Source organism: Canis lupus, chromosome 6 (assembly GCF_048164855.1).
Source record: "Canis lupus baileyi chromosome 6, mCanLup2.hap1, whole genome shotgun sequence".
Classification (NCBI taxonomy): Eukaryota; Metazoa; Chordata; class Mammalia; order Carnivora; family Canidae; genus Canis; species Canis lupus.
In genome coordinates, this window is record NC_132843.1 from 17,179,563 (window position 1) to 17,202,934 (window position 23,372).

General features: G+C 40.5%; 1 protein-coding gene across 11 annotated transcripts in view; it reads right to left on the reverse strand.

The window, feature by feature from the left end:
- Positions 1–23,372, reverse strand: part of OSBPL1A (oxysterol binding protein like 1A) — a 227,569-nt gene that overhangs the window by 2,470 nt on the left and 201,727 nt on the right. For all 11 annotated transcript variants that reach the window (XM_072829062.1, XM_072829059.1, XM_072829063.1 and 8 more), the window contains 9 exons: positions 16,302–16,436; positions 15,490–15,587; positions 14,585–14,767; positions 8,429–8,536; positions 7,250–7,339; positions 6,890–7,016; positions 4,166–4,282; positions 3,499–3,622; positions 2,327–2,417 (listed from right to left, as the gene is read on the reverse strand). In XM_072829062.1, the coding sequence (XP_072685163.1) occupies positions 2,327–2,417; positions 3,499–3,622; positions 4,166–4,282; positions 6,890–7,016; positions 7,250–7,339; positions 8,429–8,536; positions 14,585–14,767; positions 15,490–15,587; positions 16,302–16,436 (1,073 nt within the window). The remainder of the gene's footprint in view (positions 1–2,326; positions 2,418–3,498; positions 3,623–4,165; positions 4,283–6,889; positions 7,017–7,249; positions 7,340–8,428; positions 8,537–14,584; positions 14,768–15,489; positions 15,588–16,301; positions 16,437–23,372) is intronic.

The window sequence follows — 23,372 nt, forward strand, 5'->3', positions numbered from 1 at the left end:
GACCATGTTCCGTGGGCAAGCAAAGTTCTCTAGAAACCACGTCTGCACCTGCAGGCTCGCTCTTGCAGGCCGCATGCTCATGGACAGAGTCCAAACACGGTACCAGAGATGAGCACCTCTGAGTCAATGGTCTGATGCACAGGATTAGAGTTTCCTTCAACTGCCAGTTCGCAGGTCTGGAAACCTGCTGCTCTCATCACACCCCTCCCCACATAAAAAGTCTAGTTGATTTGTCTTTCTAAACTTGTTTGAGACAAGCATGGGTAAGAGGACAGAGGAGGGTTAAGATTTCTTTGCTACCTACCACCTTTTACTCAATATTTTTGGGTCTACGGAGTCTGTGGGTATCAGGAAAACAGCATTCTATCAAGTATGAATTCTGCACGCCGCTTGGACTGTCGGGGAGACAACGCCGCCAACATTTTCACCTCCTTGCCTCACCCACCTCCCTGCAATCCTGTCCCCCTCATCAGCCCATCCACTCCTTCCCCGCATCTCACATCGTAGTGAGGATTCCTCTAGGGTTCCTCGAGGAAAGTAGATCAGGATTGCAAGCAGGCATTCTCATAAACAGGAACCATAGTTTATAGCCTGAAAAATTCTGGAGCCTAGACTCTCTTCGAGTGAAACTGAGCAGGAATGCCAGCTTTGAGTGTGGAGGGACTGGGGAGAGATTTTACAAGTTTCTGGGTTTGATTTCTCTAGCAGAAATTGTTCCTCTACAAGCCGCCCTGCCCCACCTCCAGCTGAACAATGCCGTTCAAACCCATCATCAGTCCTAAGAATCAAGTCAGTGAATGTGCACTCGTCTTCTGTCCACTGAAGAAGAGCTCAGAGCACATATTCTGTTGACAAAGGGTCAGGAGGATCATTTTAAAGACACATCCATTCACCCACAGCATTCAGAGCACATATTCTGTTGACAAAGGGTCAGGAGGATCATTTTAAAGACACATCCATTCACCCACAGCATCACCTACTGATGCTAAGAGAGAGCCGTGGAAGAAAGGCCTGAAGCTGTAGCTCACAGCGCAGCGCCTGATGTGATTTTCAGGCTACTGCAGAGCTGCCCAAAGCTCTCTGAATGCTAAGACTTGGACAGTAAAAATTCTTAGTGGACTTTGCACTTACATTGTACACCTGACAATGTGACCAGAAAAACCAAGGAGTTAATAATCAGAAGCAGAGTACAAAACTGGGGTTTTCTGCAAAAGAGACTAGAAATAATGATATAAATGAATCAGATCTTTTAAAAAGGATTGCAGAGGGAGAGAGAGAACTTTGCCTGAAGGACTGATGAAGGTGGAGGCTCCAGTTGTGTGTCCTTGAGCAAGTCCCTGAAACGAACTCCATCAACGTGTCTTCTAATGAAGGGTTTTCTAGACCACTTTCAAATGGTATTCCATGGAGTTGTAGGGAGCCAGGGTGCGTACAGGGTGGGAGAACGTGAGGCCTGGCATCTACGTTCAGCCCCCTCCTCAGCCAACTACGGCAGGTCTGCCTGCAGAGTTCTGTATTTGCAGACTCTTCATGCATTCACTGGCAAAGAAGATTTTTTACACTAACCAAGTCCAAAAGCCACAGGATTAGATGAAATCTAAGGTCATTTCTAGTTCTAATCATTATCTTTTTCTAAGATGGAAAAGGGCTGCCAAATAACATCTGCTGAAATGCTTGCAAAATTATGCCCATATCGGCTCTACAATTTATTTAATGACTTTGAATTATGGGACACGGATTTCTATTATGTGATATAAATGCAGAAAATGTTTTTTCTATTCCTGTTAACAAGTGATTCTATTACTCAAGAAAGTCACTGTGAAACTCCTGACTCTGAAAACTTTCAAGACATATCAATTTTATGGCCCACTTTCTATTTCTGAATGGAATTTAAGATGTTACTTTATACAAATCCCATTTCTGTTACGTGTCAAATCCGTCCTGTTTGGAAGAGTAAAGGCACTGTCCAGATATCCTAGATACATGATGCACGTATTAGCAAACGGCCCTGTGGATTTACTCACATACACTATAAGCAATGGCTCTGAACCTACTTTCGAGCCCAAATCTGTCATTTTGGATTTTACTTTCCTTCTTATGGTAAGAAAAGGACAGGACTTTGCCAGTCATGGTAGGTAGACAGTTTCCTCAAACCACTTACCTGCAATAATGGTGTGGGAGTATTTTAACCCTACTCTCCAAACAGCCCCTTTTCCTTGGTCACACATGCAAGTCTCTCAGCTTGAATAGCTGGGGGCAACAGCTTTTCTTTCAGGCCTGGGGAAGCCTGAGCGCCCTGCCGCCCCGCCCAGCAGCACGCACGCACCTCGTCTTCCAGTCCTCCTCCGACTTGGATCTGTTTTTGCGGGCTGCTCTTTGTTTTTCCTCAAGTCGTTTTTTTTCTTCACTAGCTTGATCTAAGGTACAAACATCGATGGAAACCAGTTATTCTACAGGGAGAGACTGCCGGGCACAGTAATGTTAGAGACGCATCATCCACATGCTCTCTCCATTTTATCAGAAGATAAACATTAAAATTTAACACATACCCAAAGTAGTAAGAGGCAGAGCTGGTGCTCCAGACCCAGTCATTTCCTTCTACAGTCTAACCCTTAACAAGCTCTGCATTTACCGAAAGGACCTGCTTATTCTTAAGGTCGAAAAAATTATGTTAAAGAGTTTCAATGAAAAATTGAGTGGAAAAACTGAATAAATGTGAAACTTGTCTTAGTCCTTGGTGAGACCTCACAGAGCTGCTTGAGATTCATCAGAAATTCAAACATTTTTCCAAAATCCTGGCGCATGGTCTCACTGATCATTCAAAGAGAGCATTAAGTGCTCAGACAGGGACTCTTGACCTTGGGGTTCCCGTGCGTTGCACAGGTGCCCTGTGCACAGCAGGGCCTCTGGCAGCATCCTGGCCTCTGGCCACTAGAGGCCAGTAGCAGTGCTCCACGCATGACAAACGCTCAAGATGCTGTGCCACATGGACCCCTGGGGTAAAAACTGCTTCCTTTTTGAGAACTACGAAATTAGAAGAAACTTAACATCGGCTAAAAACTGTTATAACTAACCAAGGCCATGCTCTTCTTTGAGGCTTACAGAGTAGTGTTTAAGTTCTGGAACCTACACTGAAATAATTAGTATACAGTTCCTTTCTTTTTTTTTTTTCTTTCTTTCTCTTTTTTTTTTTTAGTATGCAGTTCAAGTTCATAATGATGCTATTCTTTTCTCAAATTCCTCTCTGACATTTAAGATATGCCTCTGGCCAGATGTAGTATATTAAATTGTCAGGAAGGACCACTGAAATAATGAATCGGAGCTACTTAAGTCTTACTCAGATTTCCAAATTTTAAATGAAAGCTGAAGTTAAATTGAATTTTAAATTAAAAGAATCTCTTAGACCACAAATGCTTGCACCACAAGATGCAATCACAAAGTCCCCTCCTTCCCCTGCTAAAATGACTCTCCACCGTGACACCCTCGGACGCTTGTTACCTATCTCTCCATTCTCCATGGCTCTGATGTCAGGCCGCAACCGGCAGTCTGTCTTAGGAATCAAGCTCTCCATGTCCTTGTCTACTTCATTCAAAACCATGGCAAAGCTAGTAAAATTATACATCTGAAAGGCAGCAACATGTCCAAATTAACAGGTACCAAGGCATCCTGCAAACTGAAAACCCCCAAACTAAACAGTCTCCCTCTGCCTTGTGGTGACAGTGACCAGCCTTCTCAGACCACGTGTCTTATTGTTTTCATCAAAGTTTGCACCACCGATGAGTGTGTGTCTCAAAGAAATCTCAAAGGAGGCCACACAGATAAACATCGGCTATCACTGTCAACTTGACGTGGAACTACAACCAAACCAACATTCTTTTTCCTTCACTAAAATCATTACTGGCTGGATTTGGGGGGCTCAATACGGAAGTGTCTGTGTTGCCCTGTCTTCGATGAGTGCCAGTCTTCCTGAGTCATTACAGAAGCCCCCAGGAGTCCCACCCTAACCCATCTCCCTGGCCAGACGCCAGGAAGGAGGGAGGGACAGCGCAAACGCACTGAATCTCAGGGAGGGGCATTTTATTTTGCTGGCCCCGCAGATGCCGGGAAGGAGCAGCAGGGGTGCTGACAGAAACAGGGAGGCTGCCTCCACCGGGCCCAGGCTCACCTGGGCGGAATTCGGAGGCCGTGGGGCTATTCGCCACAGAAGAACACTTCCAGGGATTACAAACACGCTTTCAGAATCTGGCATTGGCATTTCATCTGACTCCTCAGAAGTGCTCATCTAGAAGATCCAACAGATGGACAAAATTAAATTTTTTTTTAAGATTTTATTTATTTATTCATGAGAGACACCGAGAGAGAGAGAGAGACAGAGAGAGAGGCAGAGACACAGGCAGAGGGAGAAGCAGGCTCCCTGCAAGGAGCCCGATGTGGGACTCGACCCCAGGTCCCCAGGATCACACCCTGAGCTGCAGGCGGCACTAAACCGCTGCGCCACCAGGGCTGCCCCAAAATTAAATGTTTTAAGAATACACTCAACAAGCTGTGACACAACCACCGCTTCCTGCACACCGCTGGAATGTGAGCTGCAGGAGGGCAGGGGCACCAGGACCTCATTTGTAGGTCCTGGCCTCTAGACAGCGTAGAGGTCCGAACCACTTGCTGACCAGGGGCTGTGTCCGGTGAGCTCTGTGAGCTGTGTCACTTGGTGCTAGCTGCATTCGAGGCAAGACAATTATCATCAGTGCTCTTTACTACAGTGTCTTCATGTTTTTAAAGCTTTTTTGTTTGTTTGTTTGTTTTTGAAGACAAAAATAACTCAAGGGAATATTTACTGGAATATTATGAGAATAAGAAAAGGTTAAATTCTTGGGGCAGTTAACTAAAGTTACCAATGACACAAAAGCAGTAGGGATCCTAAAAGCAATCTATAAAAAGATTTTAAAAGCTGACAAGGAAACTCCCATTTCCTCCCTCCACCCCCCAACAGGCAGAGCCGTGCCAGTGCTGGTCCTCCGGGTGCTGGTCCTCGCAGAATAAACCTACAGGGACACGGGAATATCGGGGTTCTATATGAAGATTTTAAGCCTTTGGAAGGTTAAGTAATACTCCCAACGTCACACAGTCACCAAATGTGAAACCACTGGGTGAGGTGCTTCAGTGAATAAACAGTTTACAGAAGAGCAGCAGAGGTGACAACACTGATGACGACGATGTGTGCACAGGAAGGGGGACTCGGGCAGGGTGTGAATGAGCGAGAGTCCTTTCTCTCCAAGGGGGAAGGCCACTTGTCTATGAAGACTGACTGGATTCACAGGACACGAGGGCCATTTTCTGAAATTCTGTGAATGTCCGTGGCCCCCACCCCAACTGTGTAAAAGCAGGGCGGATGCCACAGCGTCGGTGAGGCCGTCTTTGCCAAGCGACCCCCTCCTGGTCAGAGCAGCTGCCAGGAGCCTGGGTCAGGGCTCCCAGGGTTCTGGAACGTTTCCCTCTCCGGTCCGTCAGTCCCGTGTCCAGGGAGGGGCAGGCAGAGCAGCACTGTGCCCAGAGGGACGCAGGGAAACAGAAAGAGAAGGGCTGAAGCTGCAGCAAAGCAGCACGTCCCGGTCACTTTAACAAAACTCCTTCCCTTCGCCTCAGGACCCTGGTTAACTTGGTTTACAAGAAAGTCACTCATAAATACAGCTATTTGGGTGGAAAACTCGGGCTTCTTCAATTTCACAGGCCTGAGAATTGCCCAGGGGAGCTTGGAGGCCCGCTGGCTGGGCCAGGCGAGCAGACCGGCCTCCACGTCCGTCGTGCTCACAACAGGCAGACAGTGCCCCGAGCCCCTACCCACTCCTCCACTCGGTTCACATGGCAGCTACTGTTACCATCTCCGTTTTACAAATGAAGGCACCGAAGGTGCCAGACAGAAGGGGGAAACCTAAGCCTCTGCCCCACTCGGCAATGTGGGCGAAGATTCCTCCCCAGGGGCCGTGCTCCTAACCGTGGCGCCCGCTCCTGGACGGCCAGCAGTCCTCAAGCCTCTCTGTCAAACACGAGCCCTTCCTTTAGCCTCCGCAACTGTGCACGGAGACAGGACCGGCAGCACACTCAATACGCAGGCCTCGGCGGGCCCTGCGGCCAGCAGCTGTCACCCTCACGGGTGGGGAGGGGGAGGCCGACGGTCTCACAGGAAGAAAGGTTAACAAGGAATGACTGTCTCATGGGGCGGGTCTTCACTTGAGTGGTTTACACGTGAGAGGGGGGTAACAAAACTCCTAAGGGGGTTGCCTGGGGGGCTCAGTTGGTTAAGTGTCTGCCTCTTGGCTTCAGCTCAGGTCATGATCTCAGGGTCGCTGGGCTCCACGCTTGGTGGGGCGTCTGCTAGAGGTTCTCCCTCCCTCCCTCTAAAATAAATAACTATTTAAAAAAAAAACAACCGCTAACGGGCATGAAAACGTAGGAAAGCATTTTGGAGGAAATTTTAAACATTCAACTGATCTCAACTTCAAATGCACATAAACAGAAAGAAGAAAAAAGAGCATTTGTCCAAGATGAACTCCAACTTTCCGAAGCTAGGTGACTTCAATCAATGCCTCACACATCAATGCACAGAGCTCTGAAAGTGGTGTACGCCCATTCTCCATTATGGTAACGTCAAACAGTCGCTACCAGGACAGGTTATCTGTTCATTAAAAAGAATCAAGGATGTATGTCAACTATACCTCAATTAAACAAAGATGATCCAGGGAGAATAATTACATGCATTAGGAACAAGACCAAAAAAAAAAGGGGGGGGGGAGAGGTCGAACTATGACCCAGTAACAGGCCACCTCTAAAATGATCAGTACAAATTCAAGAGCCCAGTGATTCCCCCCACATCGCCTTATAGGATGTTCACCTGTTTGCTGTTTTTCTTCTCTTCAGTATTTTTCTTATCATTTTTTTTGTAAGCATCAAAAGTAGCTGGGTCAACACTATATAAACATTCAGTCCATTTCCCATAGAGGGCACAGAGCTTCTTTTTGCTGTCAAGAGAAATTGATATTCAGCCAACAATTAAACTAGGGTTTTGTTGTGACTGAATCTTATCATGAAGATGCTTATGAATCAGATTCTTTAAAGAAACAAGATACTTCCTTGTAGAAGAAAAAAAATTTCAACTCACTAAAGGTTTCCTAGGCTATGGCAGATTTTAATACTAACATTTTATTTAGTGGAGGACACCTACACTACTCAACATTTAAAATGGAAACCTTACCTTTTATCTTGAATGTAGCCTTCGACTTTGTGTAATTCCTTACCAAAAAGGCCGCATGGCTTAAAATTCAACACACATTTGTCACCAGTCCTGTGAGGAAGGTATTAAAGCTCAGATGACCATTTACCACAGAAGCAGCAGTAGAGAGTAATGAGGTAGGTGACCTTTCTAGAGCAGCTGCTGTTTACTGATTTTCTAACATATGCCAGGCTCCATCAGAGGTTATCAATGGCTGATCCTCAATTAATACTGGACCCACCCAGGTAAGCAAGGCTCATGAAGAACAAGAGATCTACTGCTAAGGAATCAGTATTTGTGTCTCCCCAAATTCCTATGTTGAAGCCCTAATTGGGGGTGGAGTCCTCATGAATGAGATTACTGCCCTTCTAAGAGACAAAAGACATGAGCTCTGCATCTGCCAAATGAGGATATGAGGAGGCAGCCGCTGCAAACCAGGGAAAGAGCCTCCACCAGACATCAAAGCTGCCAGTGCCCCGACTCTGGACTTCTTAGCTTCCAGAACTGTGAGAAATAAATTTCTACTGTTTAAGCTTCCCAGTCGGTCATGGTCTGTTAAAGCAGCCCCAGCAGAATAAGACATGTGCCTAAGGGCACAGGGTAGGATTTGAACCTAGCTCTTTTTTCTTTTTTTTTTTTTTTTAAAGATTTTATTTATTCATGATAGACAGAGAGAGAGAGAGAGAGAGAGAGAGAGAGAGAGAGAGGCAGAGACACAGGCAGAGGGAGAAGCAGGTTCCATGCGGGGAGCCCGATGCGGGACTGGATCCCGGGACTCCAGGATCGTGCCCTGGGCCAAAGGCAGGTGCTAAACCGCTGAGCCACCCAGGGATCCCCAAACCTGCTCTTTTTAACTTCCATGTTCTTCCCACCTCACTCTCTCTGTGAATACTACAAACTAAGCACTGTAAACAAAATGAGCTGAGGATCAAATTATAATTTCATCTGTGAAAACTCAAAGATCACCAAGTCATCCCTAATCAGAAACTTTAATGAACTCCACTCGTTAAATGGATGGGCTTCTATTTACCCAAGAGTCACACTGCCGGGTTCTTAAATTATAATTAGGCTCTACGAGGGCTTTAAAAAAAAAAAAATGAAGTCCACTGGAATGGGCTGATGATAGTTGAAGGGATAGATAAGAACCCTAAAGCATCTTACTTGTGGTTTGTGATTTCCACATTGCCATACTGCTCAATCCAGAGTTTACCCACAATGATATTATGTACACAGCAGGTAGGATTTGTCCATGTGTATGCTTCACTGTGTCTAAAAAACAAAAACAAAAAACCAACAACTCAGAAAAGTAAACGTGAAGTGTTATTTCGCTTAAAAAGTGCATTTGTCTCAAACACCATTACTCAGGGTGACAATTCAGGAGGCTGGACGTAACTAAGTTCTAAGACTTCAAAACCTCTATTGATGCTAATTGACAATGAAATGGTTATTGTCTGACTACTCTTGCTGTTCCTTAAAAGGATACAGAAGCCTAAGAGAAAAACCTACACTTCCACCAAATTCCAAATAAACTATGTACGTATCAGTATATAAACAGTTTTATTGTATTTTGCAGATAATGTTTTTTGTTTTAAGTAAATCGAAGGTCTGTGGCAACCCCACAGCGAGCAAGTCTACTGGCACGACTTTTCCAACAGCATTTGCTCACTTCATATCTCTGTGTCACATTTTGGTAATTTTTGCAGTATATTAAAATTTTTCATTATTACTATATTTGTTATGGTGATCTGTGATCAGTGATTTGGACTCACTGAAAGCTCAGATGATGGTTAGCATTTTTTAGCAGTAAGAAATTTTTAAGTTAAGGTATGCATATTGGATTATTCTTTGACATAATGCTATTGTACGTTTAATAGATTACAATATAGTGTACACCTAAGTTCTACATGCACTGGGAAACCAGAAAATTCATCTGACTTGCTTTAGTGCAGTATTTTTATTGCAGTAGTCTGGAAGCAAACCCACAAGGTCTCCAAGGTATGCCTATACTCATCTTAAGCATTCAAAAGTTTGGCGAAAATATATAAAAACAAAATTAGAGGTAGAAAATAAAAATGAAGGTCTATTTAGGACTTTCCAAAAGAGTAACTTCTAGCTCACCAAAGGGAAATACTTACATATGCGAATAAGCTCCAACTTTACACATGCTTTGCTTTTGAAAACATTTGTTTTACGTCTTCATACATTTGTGTTTTATAAATGTATTTTTAATTTACAAACAGCAAAATTCACTTTTGCGGGCATATCATTCTATGAGTTTAAATGCATATATAGATCTTGTAACCACCACAATCAGAATCTAGAGCAATTCAATCATAGCTTCCCCCCTAAATTCACTCAAGCCCTCCCCTTCTCCCTAAGCCCTGAATACCTAATCCATCCCTCACCCCAAAACAATGCATCTGTTCTCTATTGCCTTTCCCAAAATGTCATATACATGAGATGATATAGTATGTAGCTTTTTTACATTAGCTTCCTTTGTGTAATACATTTTAAATTCCATGTTTTAATAAATTATTCTTTATTTCTGAGTATTATTCCACTTTAGGGATATACCAGAGTTTAACCATTCACTTATGGGAAGATTTTGGGTTGCTTTCAGTTTTGGGTAATTATTATTTGTATTTAAAAATTTTTAATTCCAGTGTAGTTACCATCATTCAACAATTGCATATATTACTCAGTGCTCATCAAGATAATGATGAGCCCCAACACCTATTTCCTCCACCCCTCCACCTACCTTCCCCCACCCTTGGTAACCATCTGTTTGTTCTCTATAGTTAAGAGTCTTTTTGGTTTGTCTTTTTTTTTTTCCTTTTGTTCATTTGTTTCTTATGATTTCATTCATGTGGAATTTATGGTATTTGCCTTATTTCACTTAGCATCATGCTCTCTAGCTCCATCCATGTTGCTGCAAATGGCAAGATTTCATTTTTTTTGTGGCTGAGTAATATTCCAATGTATATGTAGAGCCATCTCTTCTTTATCCATTCATCTACTGATGGACATGGGCTGCTTCCATAATTTGGCTGTAAAACATGCTGCAATAAACATAAGGGTGCATGTATCTTTCTGAATTAGTGTTTTTGTATTCCTTGGGTAAATACCCAGTAGTGTGATTACTGGATCATACAGTTCTATTTTTAATTTTTTTTTTTGAGGAAACTCCAGCTTTTGGTGATTATTAATACTATCACTATGTACATCCGTGGGCAAGATTTTGTGACAACATAAATTTTCATTCCTCTAGATCAATACCTAGAAGGAGACTGCTGAACTGTATGGTAAACCTGTAGTTAACTATATAAGAAACTGCCATACTGCTCTCCAGAGTGACTCTACAATTTTACATTCCCACCAGCAAATATTTCTAGTTAGGCTGCATCCTAGTCAGCAGTTGGCCTTAATATCAATTTTAAAAATTATTTTGATTTTAGCCATTCTATATAGATGCACAGTGGTATCTCATTTTGATTATAATTTTGCATTTCTCTAATGACTAATGCTATTGAGATCTTCTCATGTGTTTGCCATCCCTCTATGTCTTTTGGTGAAGTATCTGTGTCCTTCGCCCAATTTCTTATTGAGTTGCTCTGTTTTCTTACTGCTAAATTCTGAGAATTCTTTATATATTCTGGATACAAGTTCTTTGTTGGATATGTAATTTGCAAGTAATATTTACCCATCTAGAACTTCTCTCTTCATTCTCTGGAGAGTGTCTTTCACATAGCAAAAGTTTTTCATGTTGATAAAATCTATCAATTTTGTCTTTTCTGGATTGTGCTTTGGTGTGTATCTGTAAGATGTCACTGCCTAATCCAAAGCCAGAAATATTTTGTTTTCTTCCAAAAGCTTTACACATTATAAATTTGATTTTAGTCTATGATCTATTTTGAGTTCATTTTATATATGATGTGAGACAAACTGAAGTTCGTTTTTTAAATATGTGTGTCCAATTGTTCCCCTAACATCTGTAGGAAGGATTATCCTTCACTGAACTGTGTTTGCACCTGTGTCAAAAATCAACCGACCACACTTCTTTGGGTCAATTTCTGGACTCTTTCGTCTGTTCCAATGATGTATATGTCTGTCCTTTTGTCATCATCACACTTTCTTGGTCTCTTGATTTTTAGAGTTAAGTCCTAAAATTGAGAAGTGGGAGTCCATCAATTCTGTTCTTCCTTTTCAAAAGTTCTGACTGTTCTATTTCATTTGCCTTTCCATATAAATTTTAGAATCAACTTCTCTATATTAAAAATCATCCTCAGACTTTTAATTTGGATAGTCTTAATACAGATTGCTTCAGATCAATTAGGGGAGAGCTGACATCTTAACTATATTAAAGCTTCCAAATACATTGAAACACAGTATGTCTTCCATTACTCAATTGTTATTTTCATCAGTATTGTGTAGTGTTCAGCAAACAGTCCTATACATAATCATCTTCATTCTACTGAGCCGATCTCATTATTTTTGTTACTGTATATTTCAGTATTAAAATTTCCACAAATACTTTTTTTTTTTTTTTTTTTGCTAGAATGTCTTTCTATTCATTTTAAGAGTGTTCATCTTTATCTCATGGAGCATAGTTATAAAAGCTGCTTTAAAGTCTTTGATACAGGGGATCCCTGGGTGGCTTAACAGTTTAGTGCCTGCCTTTGGCCCAGGGTGTGATCCTGGAGTCCCGGGATCGAGTCCCACGTCGGGCTCCCTGCATGGAGCCTGCTTCTCCCTCTGCCTGTGTCTCTGCCTCTCTCTCAATGTGTTTATCATGAATAAATAAATAAATCTTTAAAAAAAAATAAAGTCTTTGATACAAATTTCAGTATCTCCCCCCAACCAATCTGTGACCCTTTACTCTTCAGACTCCTCAGATAGTTGCTTTATGTCTTCTGGCCAGTTGTAATCCATAGGAAAGACAGACTAGAGGGTGCTCACTCCATTTTAACTAGAATAGGAACCACCTTTGGATTTAAATCTGTTTTCTTCTTTTAAAAAATTAATTCAATTTACTTAAATGAAAAACAAAGACTGTTCACTCATTTCTTCTATCTTCTCCCTCCTACTTCTGGTAACCACCATTTTGCTTTCTGTATCTATGAGCTTGCCTTTTTACTTTTTACTTATTTACTTACTTATTTCCACATATAAGAGAACTCATATGGTCTTTCTCTGACTTATTTCACTTAGCATAACGCTCTAAAGTCTAGCCATATTGTGGCAGATGGCAAGATATCACTTGTTTTTATGGCTGAATAATATTCCATTATATATATCACCTTTTCTTTTTTTTTTTTTTTAAGATTTTTTATTTATTCATGAGAGAGAGAGAGAGAGAGAGAAAGAGGCAGAGACACAGGCAGAGGGAGAAGCTGGCTCCATGTAGGGAGCCTGATGGGTGACTCGATCCCAGGTCTCCAGGATCACGCCCTGGGCTGAAGGCGGCGCTAAACCGCTGAGCCACCCAGGTGCCCCTATATCACCTTTTCTTTATGCATCCATGGATGGATACTTAGGCTGAGGCTGTTTCTATATATTGGCTGTTGCAAATAATGCTTCAATGAACATGGGCGGGGGGCGGTATATATGTCTACTCAAGTTAGTGTTTTCATTTCCTTTGGGTAAATATCCAGAAGTGGAACTGCTGGACAGTGTGGTAGTTCTATTTTTAATTCCTTGAGGAACCTCATACACTGTTTTCCATAGTGGCTGCACCAGTTTGCATTTCCACCAAAAGGGACACAAGGGTTCCCTTTTCTTCTCGCAGGCACTTGGTATTTCTAGTCATTTTGACATTCTGATAGGTGTTTGGGGATATCTCACTGTGGTTTTGATTTGCATTTCCCTGAGGATTAGTGATGCTAAGCACTTTTTCATGTACCTGTTGGCCAATTGTAGGCCTTCTTTGGAAAAATTCAGATCCTCTGCCCAATTTTTAAATTGGACTGTTTGCTTTTTTGCCTTTGAGTTGTAGGAGTTCTGTCTATTTTGGATGTTAGCCCCCTTATCTAATAGATGATTTGCAAAAATTTTCTCCCATTTCGTAGGTGGCTTTTTCATTTTGTTGATGGTTTCCTTTGCCGTGCAGAAGCTTTTTGGGTTTGATGTAGTCCCACATTTTTTCTTTTCCTTTTTTCATGCTCTTTTGCTTTTTCTTTTGGTGTAAGATTTAAAAATAATGAGATGATGAGGTCACATAATGTCAAGATTATGTGACCTCATCATCTAGGTTTTCTTCTGGGTACTTTCTAGTTCTATATTCAAATCTTTAATCCATTTGGAATTAACTTGTTAATGGTGCAAGATAGTGGTCCAGTTTCATTCTTTGCATGCAGCTGCCCAGTTTTCCCAACACCATTTATTGAATAAACTGGCCTTTCCATCTTTTTCATAAATTGGCCATATATGCATGGGCTTATTTTTGGGCTCTCTGTTATGCTCCATTAATTTTATGTGTCTGTTTTTGTACCAATACTATATTGTTTTAATTACCATAGCTTTGTAATATAGTTTAAAATTGAGAAGTGTGATCCCACCAGCTTTGTTCTTTTTTAAGACTGCTTTGGCTTTTCAGTATCTTTTGTGGTTCCGTAAAAATTTTTAAATTGTTATGTTTCTGTGAAAACTGTCATTGTAATTTAGATAGGAATTACACTGAAACTGTAGACTGCTTTGGTTAGTATGGATATACTAACAGTATTAACTCATAATCCATGAGCATGGAACTAAGAAAACAATTCTATTTTTAACTGCAAATAATTAAAAGAATAAAATATCTAGGAAAAAATTTAACCACGGAAGTGAAAGACCTGTACACTGAAAACAAGACGTTAATGAAAGAAATTGAAGATGACATAAATACATGGAAAGATATTCTATGCTAATATTTTGTATTGCAAAATAACTTCCAAATTTACCTAATGTTTAAAATGCACCACACAATTACTATTTCAGTATTTCTCAAAGTGAATTCATTTTGGAAGATATTAAAGAAAATATCACCATGATGTATAGAAAACGTTTCTTAAGAACTATGTGATAACTGACTCCATTCTATCTTAAAATAGATCCAAACACCATAGTCAAACGTCAAGTTAAATTTTTTGTACATACCTAAATTGATAAACAATGGCTACTGCAGTGCTTCTCAATTCTTTTACAGAAAGGTAGATAATTTACACTGTATAAAAGCTGTTTCTTTTTCTCCAGCTTTTGAACAATGCTGTTAGGTCTGTGTACAAGTATACATATTTATGAGTAGGTATACATGAAAAGTTTAATGGCTTGATTTCAACTCACTCAAGGAGCTCCAAAGTGATGGTTCCTTTGGGTTCTGCTTCCACACTCTTGCCCCAGAATTTTAGTTTGGGGTAGATTGAGCCATGAAAGATGAAATCGTTGTTTAATCCTTCAGCATGAAATGCACTTATGGGCGGGTGATGGCTGACCTGCTCGGAGATGAGTCTGAAACCAAGGTCATCTCTTTAAAAAAAAAAGGGGTGGGGTGAGGGAATTATAATTAACTCCTACCATGCAATATGTACATTATTGTCATTTCAGTCAAAAGGCAATGTTAAAATATTAAGAAACAGGTACTAGCTACTTGAACATAACAGGCACATGAATTTGGGCAACCTGCATGAACTGACAATATTAGCCATGTAAATTTAAAACTTATTCCCTTGATACACAGATAGAGGAATCTAATGTGTCCCTGTCCTTTCAAACATCTAGAATATAAATGATATCAAAACTTGTGGAGAGATAAAGAGGTAGATTCAGAAAAATTAAAGTGAAGTGGATTCTCTGTGTGTAAAGCAGCAGGCTACAGTGGGTACAGAGAATTAGACTTGTAGATGCATTTATCGCCTTTAATGCCAACAGTATAAATTCGTGGTAACATATATTATGTGGGTATTAAAACAACTCCAATCATATCTTATGATCTACAGAAGGAGAAAAGAATAACTAATACACATGATCAGAAATATTGAAATCTTTATAATTATTTTTTATAATGGTGCATTTTGTGTATGTTTCCACATTTTTGACAGTCTCTAAAATAGAACAAACATCTAAACTGTTAACTTGCTCCAGTAATGCAAAATGTTGGTAATGTTCAAAAAAAGTATGTATCTTTCCTCTTCATCTGAAAAGCTATACAAATCACGCCAAACCCATCTCAAAAAGTGAAAGATCTTTACCGAACTAATTCATAGGTCTCCCCCAGGAGCGGGTTGAAAGGCTTTCCAGTGCGTTCCCACTGAGAAGCAACAGCAGACACAGCGAATGCAGCTACACACTGTGGAACACAGCATCAGAAGTTAAAAATAGCCTAGCTTGTTCCCCATTCTTTTAGGAACTGAAATTTTGCTGAAGACAGTAATTTTCAAAATTATTTTGAGGAGTTTAATTACTTTGGATTTTTAATACAGCTCTAGCAACTTAATATGCCAGTGTGGGTATTCAAAATGAAAATTATGGAGTCTCCTGCTAAAGTCATTCTGAGCCATATAGTTTTTATAACACCCTCAGGATACTACAAATTCTCTCAAGAACTTTAAAAAAAACTCTCAAACCCCAAATTACTTTTAATTTTCTTAAAATTTCTAAAAAGTACAACACTTTTAGGATAGGGAAAAATATATAAAACTGAACAAACTGATATCAAGTCCCATGAGGTTGGGAAAAGCTGATGGATATAAATAAAAGAACAGAAAGATTCCTTTAGAATGCCACCAGTTTGTCTGAAGAACAATGTGTCTACTCTGCTCTGCCTGTAACTAACCCAGCCATACACACTGGTCTTTCCATGGTGCTGGTACTCCAGCTAGATGATGGGGGGTGGCGGGGAATGGGTGGGTATTGCAGAGGGTACTCCCAACACTCGAATTTTAATAACACTGCCCAACTTTGAGCTGTGTTTAGCACAAATTCTGCGTATGTGTTTTTGGGGGTGGAGGTGGCAGAGAAGTCTATAAGACTTATGCCCTTCCAGTGCTTGTTTGGCACATACCTGCATCCTTTCCACAGAATCAGAGAATGAACTGGCCTTATGGATGAGGTATGTATGCTCCATATATTCAGTGAGTCGCTGCAGGAAGCTCAAGGGCTCATTAAATATAACTGGCATGGTGATCTTGGACAGTTCCTATTTCACAAGAAAATGGAAACGGTGATGTCCCATACACATGGCAAACTTACCTGCTGCCATCTTTAACCTAAAATGTTCATGGGAAAGAAGTAATAGAAAACAGTGCCCGTGAAGTTTAATTAGTATTGGTTCAATTCCACAAATCTTTCCAGAACACCTAACAATATGGAGTATATTGTTCTAGGCATGGAAGGAAACAAAGACTACCTAAACATTCTCCTTGGCTTTGAGTTCATGATCTGGTGAGCATTAGATGGTAACTATTAATAAATCTGCCTTACACCAGAATTAGGAAGGCAATGTGGACCAAAAAACAAGTCTTCACAGTGAGCTAATGGTCAATAATATACCATTTTTGTGCTAATTTTCCAAAAGATATTTCAGACTGTTTTTGAACTACATTGAAGTTTCCTGAGCACTCAAATCTACTATACTTTGTGGACTTGGTACTAGAAGGCTATTATGCATTTTATAGAATAGGTTTTAAATTCTGCCTGCTAGGATGACACAATCACAGCAGACTTCCAAACATAATGTAATGACTGGGCAGGGGGTTCTTTGACTTGAATTTTCAACTCTGTTTACCCTATCCTACCAGCAAACATTATTAGGTCTTTAAAAAATGCATTAGGAACAAACTTATCTTGGTATTCTCTAGAATACTCTGATGATCTTCCTAACCTTCCACCTACTATTACCTACCTTTCTTCTGGAAATCAGGTGTTTCATAAAGTCTGCTGACTAAACGTACATGGGGCAGGTGAACATTCCCAAGGTGCCATCCAGGTTGAATGTTACCTGTCTTAGCTCTGACTTATTCCCCCTCAACCACATTCTTATTGATATGTACAATTAAACATAACATAGCCTTCATAAAAATACAACTGGAGTACATTTTAAAAATTAAACCCATTAATTACCATAAAATATTGTGGAACAGACATTTGGCAGCTCAACCTAATTAAAAGAAATGGTAAGTTTATTACTTTCTCACTGGGGAGACAATGGAGAATAAGAGTCTAGAAAGAGATAAAGAAAGAAAGCTGTACCATATATACTTTGAGAGCTCATTAACTCCAGAAGTTCACTTTTGGGGCCCAGGTCAGAAAACTGGGACTACCAAAGTTTATCTTAACTGAGATGCCTGAGGCTCTCTTCCTTCTGCTTATAAATATCTTCCTTGAGATTTTAAAAATTAAAGCAAAAAACTAATAGAGGAATACATAATTATTGGTATATAATTTAACAGTAAGGAAATAAAAACATGAAAATGCTCTTTTCCCAGAGACAAAACTTTTCTAACCAAAAGAGTACGTAATTAGAAATGAATTACAAGAAAAATATGGAAAAAGTTACAACTATGTGAGATTTAAGACATACTACTGAACAACAAATGGGTCAAAGAAGAATTCAAAAGGGAAAATCAATAAGTATCTTGAGACAAATAGAAATACAACATCCAAAACTCACAGGATGCAGCAAAAGCAATTCTAGGAGGGAAGTTCACAGTAATAAATACCTACATTAAGAAATAAGAAAGATCTCACATAAAAAGCCTAACCTTACACTTTAAGGAACTAGAAAAAGAACAAACTAAGCCCAAAAGTACTAGAAGAAAGGACATAACAAAGATCAGAAGGGAAATAAATGAAATAGAGACTAAAAAGACAATTGAAAAGATCAATGAAACTAAGAGCTGGTTCTTTTGAAAAGGTAAGTAGACAAATCTTTAGACTCATCAAGAAAAAGAGAAAAGACTCAGAACTATAAATGAAAGGAGAGATATTACAATTGATACTATAAAAATGCAGAGGATCATATGGGCTAAATGGGTCAAGGAGAATGGGAGACAGAGCTTCCAGTTACGGAAGGAATAAGTCATGGGGGAAAAAAAGGTACAACATAGGCAATATAGCAACATAATAGCACTCTACGCTGAGAGTTCGTAGCTACAGTTGTAGTGAGCACAGCATAATATATAGACTTGGATCATTATGTTATGGTCCTGAAACCAATGTAACAATGTGTGTCAACTATAGTTCAATAAAAAAAAAAAAAGTCCAGAGGTGCCTGGGTGGCTCAGTCAAGACTCTTGATTTTGGCTCAGGTCACGATCTCAGGGCTTCGAGCCCCACACCAGGTTCTGCACTTAGCATGGAATCTGCTTGAGATTCCCACCCCCCGCTCCTGCCTACAATAAACAAACCTGTAAAAAAAATTACATGGAAAAAAGGAGGCTCATAAGAAACTAGTGTAAGCAATTACATGCCAACAAATTAGAAAACCTAGAAGACATTGATAAATTCCTAGAAATACATAACCTATTAAAACTGAATCACAAAGAAAAAGAAAATCTGAACAAATTACCAGTAAGGAGATTGCAGCAGTAACCAAAAGCCTGACAACAAACAAAAGTCCAGGAGTCAGCATTAATCCTGATACCCAAACCAAACAAGGACCCTACAGTGAAAAAAAATCATAGGCTAGTATCTCTGATGAGCACAGATGTAAAATACTCCAACAAAATATTAGTAAACCAAATTCAAAAGAACATTAAAAGGATCATACACCATGATCGCATGGGATTTATTCCAGGGATGCAGGATGGTTCAACATCACAAATCAATAAAAGTGACATACCGCATTAACAAAATGAATCTTTAAAAATCATGATCATCTCAACAGATGCAAAAATTGCATGACAAAATTCAACATCCTTTCATGATAAAAACTCTCAACAAAGTGGGTACAGAGAGAACATACCTCAACATAATAAAGGCTACATATGACCAGCCTACAGCTAACATCTCACTTCCTTATTTCAAACATTACCAAGCCATAGTAATTGACACACTATGGTAGGGGCATAAAACTGGACATGCAAGTAAATGGAATACAACAGAGAGCCCAGAAATAAATCCACACGTATATGGCCAATTAATTTTTGACAAAAGAGCCAAGAATATATGATGGGGGAAAGGATAGTTTCCTCAATAAATGGTGCTAAGAAAACTGGATAGTCCTATGCAAAAGAATGACACTAGACCACTATCATACACTATTTACAATCACCAACTCAAAATGGATTAAAGACTTCAAAAATCAAAACTGAAACCATAAACTCCTGGATGAAAACACAAGGGGTAAGCTCCTTATCATAGGTCTTGCGATGAGTTTTTAAAAATCTGACACCAATAAGAAAAGAAACAAAAGCAGAAACAACTGGGACTATGTCAAACTGAAAAACTTCTGCACAGCAAAGAAAATCATGAAAACATGAAATGGCAACCTACATAATGGGAGAAAATACTTACAAATCATGTGCCTGAGATGAAGTGCAAATCCAAGATTCTAATTTTCAACTCAGTAGAAAAAAGAATTAAGAAATGGGTAGAGGAACTAAATAGTTTTTCCCCAAAGATAACATTCAAATGGCCAATAGATATGTGAAAGGTGCCCAACATCACTCATCATTAGGAAAATGAAAATCAAAACTACAATGAGATATCACCTCACATCTATTAGAATGGCTATTCTATATAAAAGACAAATGGGTGGCAATGATGTGGACAAAAGGGAGCCTGTATCCACTACTGGTGGGAATGTGAAGTGGTACAGAAACTATGGAAAACACAATGGAGGTTCCTCAAGAAATTAAAAATAGAACTGCCATATGACCCAGCAATTCCATTTCTGGATATTTGCCCCAAGAAGTGAAAACACTAACTTGAAAAAATATCTGCACTCCCATGCTCGTTAGAGCATTATTTATAATAGCCAATATGGAAACAACCTAAGTGTCCATTGACATAAATGGATAAGAAAACGCGACCACTGTTGGTCAAAATCACACACACCCCCCCCAAGGGTTATTATTTGGCCTTAAGAAGAATATCTTGCCATTTGTGACTATGACAACATAGATGAACCTAGAGGGCCTTATGCTAAGTGAAATAAGCCAGAGAAAGACATACTTCATAGTATTACTGATACACGGGGAAAAAAAAAAATCAACAAAAACAAAGGACGAACTCATAGAAAAAGAGTAGGGAGGTGGTTGCCAGGGGCTACAGGTCGGAAATATAGGAAGAGATTGGTAAAACAGTATAATCTTTTAGTTATAAGATGAATAAGATCTGAAGAGCTAATGTATAATAACATGGCGTCTATAGTTGGTAACAGTGTTTTGCATAAATTAAATTTGTTAAGAGTAGAATTTAAATGTTCCCACAAAAAAGTACATGAAGTGACTGATATGTTAATTAACTCAAGGGGATCCTTTCACAATGTATACCATATCCAATCACCTTGATGTATACTTTAAATATCTTCTAATTTTGTCAATTATACCTCACAGAAAATGTCTTCTACAGCAAACTTGCAGTATAGAATATGCATTAGAAATTAAATTTCTTAAATTAAATTTCTTTCAAAATATCTTTGAAATCACATTTAGTGTCTACTAGGTGCCAGGCACTTCTTTAGGCTGGGTTAAAAGACTTGGTTGGTAGAGCCAACCCTGGCCCAGAATGCCTTGCCCTCTTCCCTGGACTCTTGTACATCCTATCCATATTTCAGGGCCCAGCCTGAGTCCCTTCAACCATTCTAGTCCTCACTGATTTCCTGCTTCCTCCAACTCCTGGAGGACCAGAACCGCTCTGTTACGACTCAGCCCTGGATCAAGTAGGAGACTGACTGCTGTTGTCCATAAGTCTGAAAGGGCACAGAGTTCAGAGCAGGGCCCTGAATCAGATATCTGGGGAACCTACTCCCCAAAGTAAGTCAGGTATGGTTCACAGGGCTCTTCTGTACCAGAAACACCGGCTGCTACCTGCCCTGAGCCAGGCGTCAGGCTGACTCTGGAGCTCAGGGAGGAACAAGGCAGACCTAGTCTTGGGCCCAGCTTAGACTGGTCAGGGAATGTGAGCTCGTCTGGCTAACTCTACAGGAACACAGTTCCCAAGGGGAGGGACAGTATCTGATGCTCCACCTGTGCCTTCACCACCCCAGAGGGAGAAGAGCACCCTGAAGGGGCCCCTGCCCTCGTGCCCTGCTGCAGTCCCCCTACCCACTGCCTGTAAGTACTATCAGGCATTTAGTACAATGCACTTTCTTGACCCTTTCACTGGAATACAAACCTATGGCAAAATGCTGTGGGGGAAAAAGGTTATAAAGCAACACATTAAAAACTAGGTTTTATAGGCCTAGAAACAAATGCTATGTGGTCATAGCACCAGTTAACAGCTGTTGCCTCAAGGAGCTGGTAGTACAGGTAATCTGTTATCTTTATGCTTTTATGTATTTCCTAAATTTCCTAAAATGAACACATATTGCTCTTTTAATCAGGAGTAAAACAGGAGACTTATTTTAAAATCTAATACTTTCAGCCTGGCAGAAGGAAGCTAGCAAGCTTGCACTGCAGAAACTGGGCCACCTGATAGCACACACATGGACATTATGCCAATCATAAAACGTCCAAGAGAAAAATGAAGTCTACGTGGCATAAGGAAAAAAGAGGAGCAACAAAATATGCTCAGGTTATTCCAGTCTTAAGTTCCAGGAACAGTAACGTAGTTAAAAGAATGAGTCCTGAGCAAAAAGCAGCATGCTGGCTGCCGGGTGCTAGAAGAGGGGAAGGGGGAGCTACTGTTTATTGGGTAGGAAGTGTCACTTCTGCACGATGGAAAGGCTGGGTGGATGGTGGTGACGGCTGCACAACAAAGTGAATGCACTATTTCCACTGAATTGCACACATGGAAATGGGTAAAATGGTACATTTTATGCTGTGTATTTTACCACAGTTAATAAATTAAATAAATAAATAAATAAATAAATAAATAAATAAATAAATAAATAAATGGAATGAGCTCTGAGATCAAAGGCCCCTTGCTGCCTCATGCTTGTGCGTCACCACGAGTAAGGCCCTCAACTCTCCCCAAATGGGGATTTTACTGTGTACCTCACAGGGCTTCTAAAGGTGAAGTTAATTCATATATGACAGTGAGAACAGTAGCAGGCATACAGAAAGTGAGCGATACGTGTTAGCTATTATCATTAAGAACACATGCAAGAGCACCAGGTCCTCCAAGATGCAGAGAAGCAAAGGTTAGGATACCTCACCCTATCACCTGGGTGAAGGCTGAGCTATAGAAAAGCTACTCAAAAGGCATGGCTTCCCCAAGGTTTTTCTTGTTTTGTTTTAAATTTATTTTAGAAAGAAAGAGAGCAGGACACCTGGGTGGCTCAGCAGTTGAGTGCCTGCCTTTGGCCCAGGGCGTGATCCTGGAGTTCTGGGATTGGGTCCCACATCGGGCTCCCTGCGTGGAGCCTGTTTCTCTCTCTGCCTGTGTCTCTGCCTCCCTCTCTCTCTCTCTCTCTCTCTCTCTCTCATGAATAAATAAAGTCTTTAAAAAAGAAAAAAGAAAAGGGCCCATGTGAGCAGAGGGAAGGGGAGACGGAGAATCTTAAGCAGACTGCACACCCAGAGCAGAGTCTAATTCAGGACTTGATCTTACCCACTCTGAGATGACTGGAGCCAAAATCAAGAGTTAGACACTTAACCAACTGAGCCACCCAGACGCCCCATGGCTTCTAAAATCTGACTTTAAATGATGAGGGAGTGAAGGAAAGGACACCCAACCTCTCCTGGGCCCCCAGCCCGGACGATGACTGAAAAGTCCTACTGGTAAGGTTCTCTGTTGGCTGGCTGGCTGCTCTATCCAGTCACCAAGAAGACAGGGGTTCACCAGGGTGATGACTCGAGCCCTATCCCTTGACTAGTATGCGACCCGCACCATGCTGTTCTTATTCTCCACATTTCACTTTACTGTATGCAACAGGATGAGATTTATTCATTACAAGAATGATGAACTTTAAGCTTGATTCTCTATTTTTCCCCCTAAATAGCACTAGAAGGACAAAATTCCTCCTGAG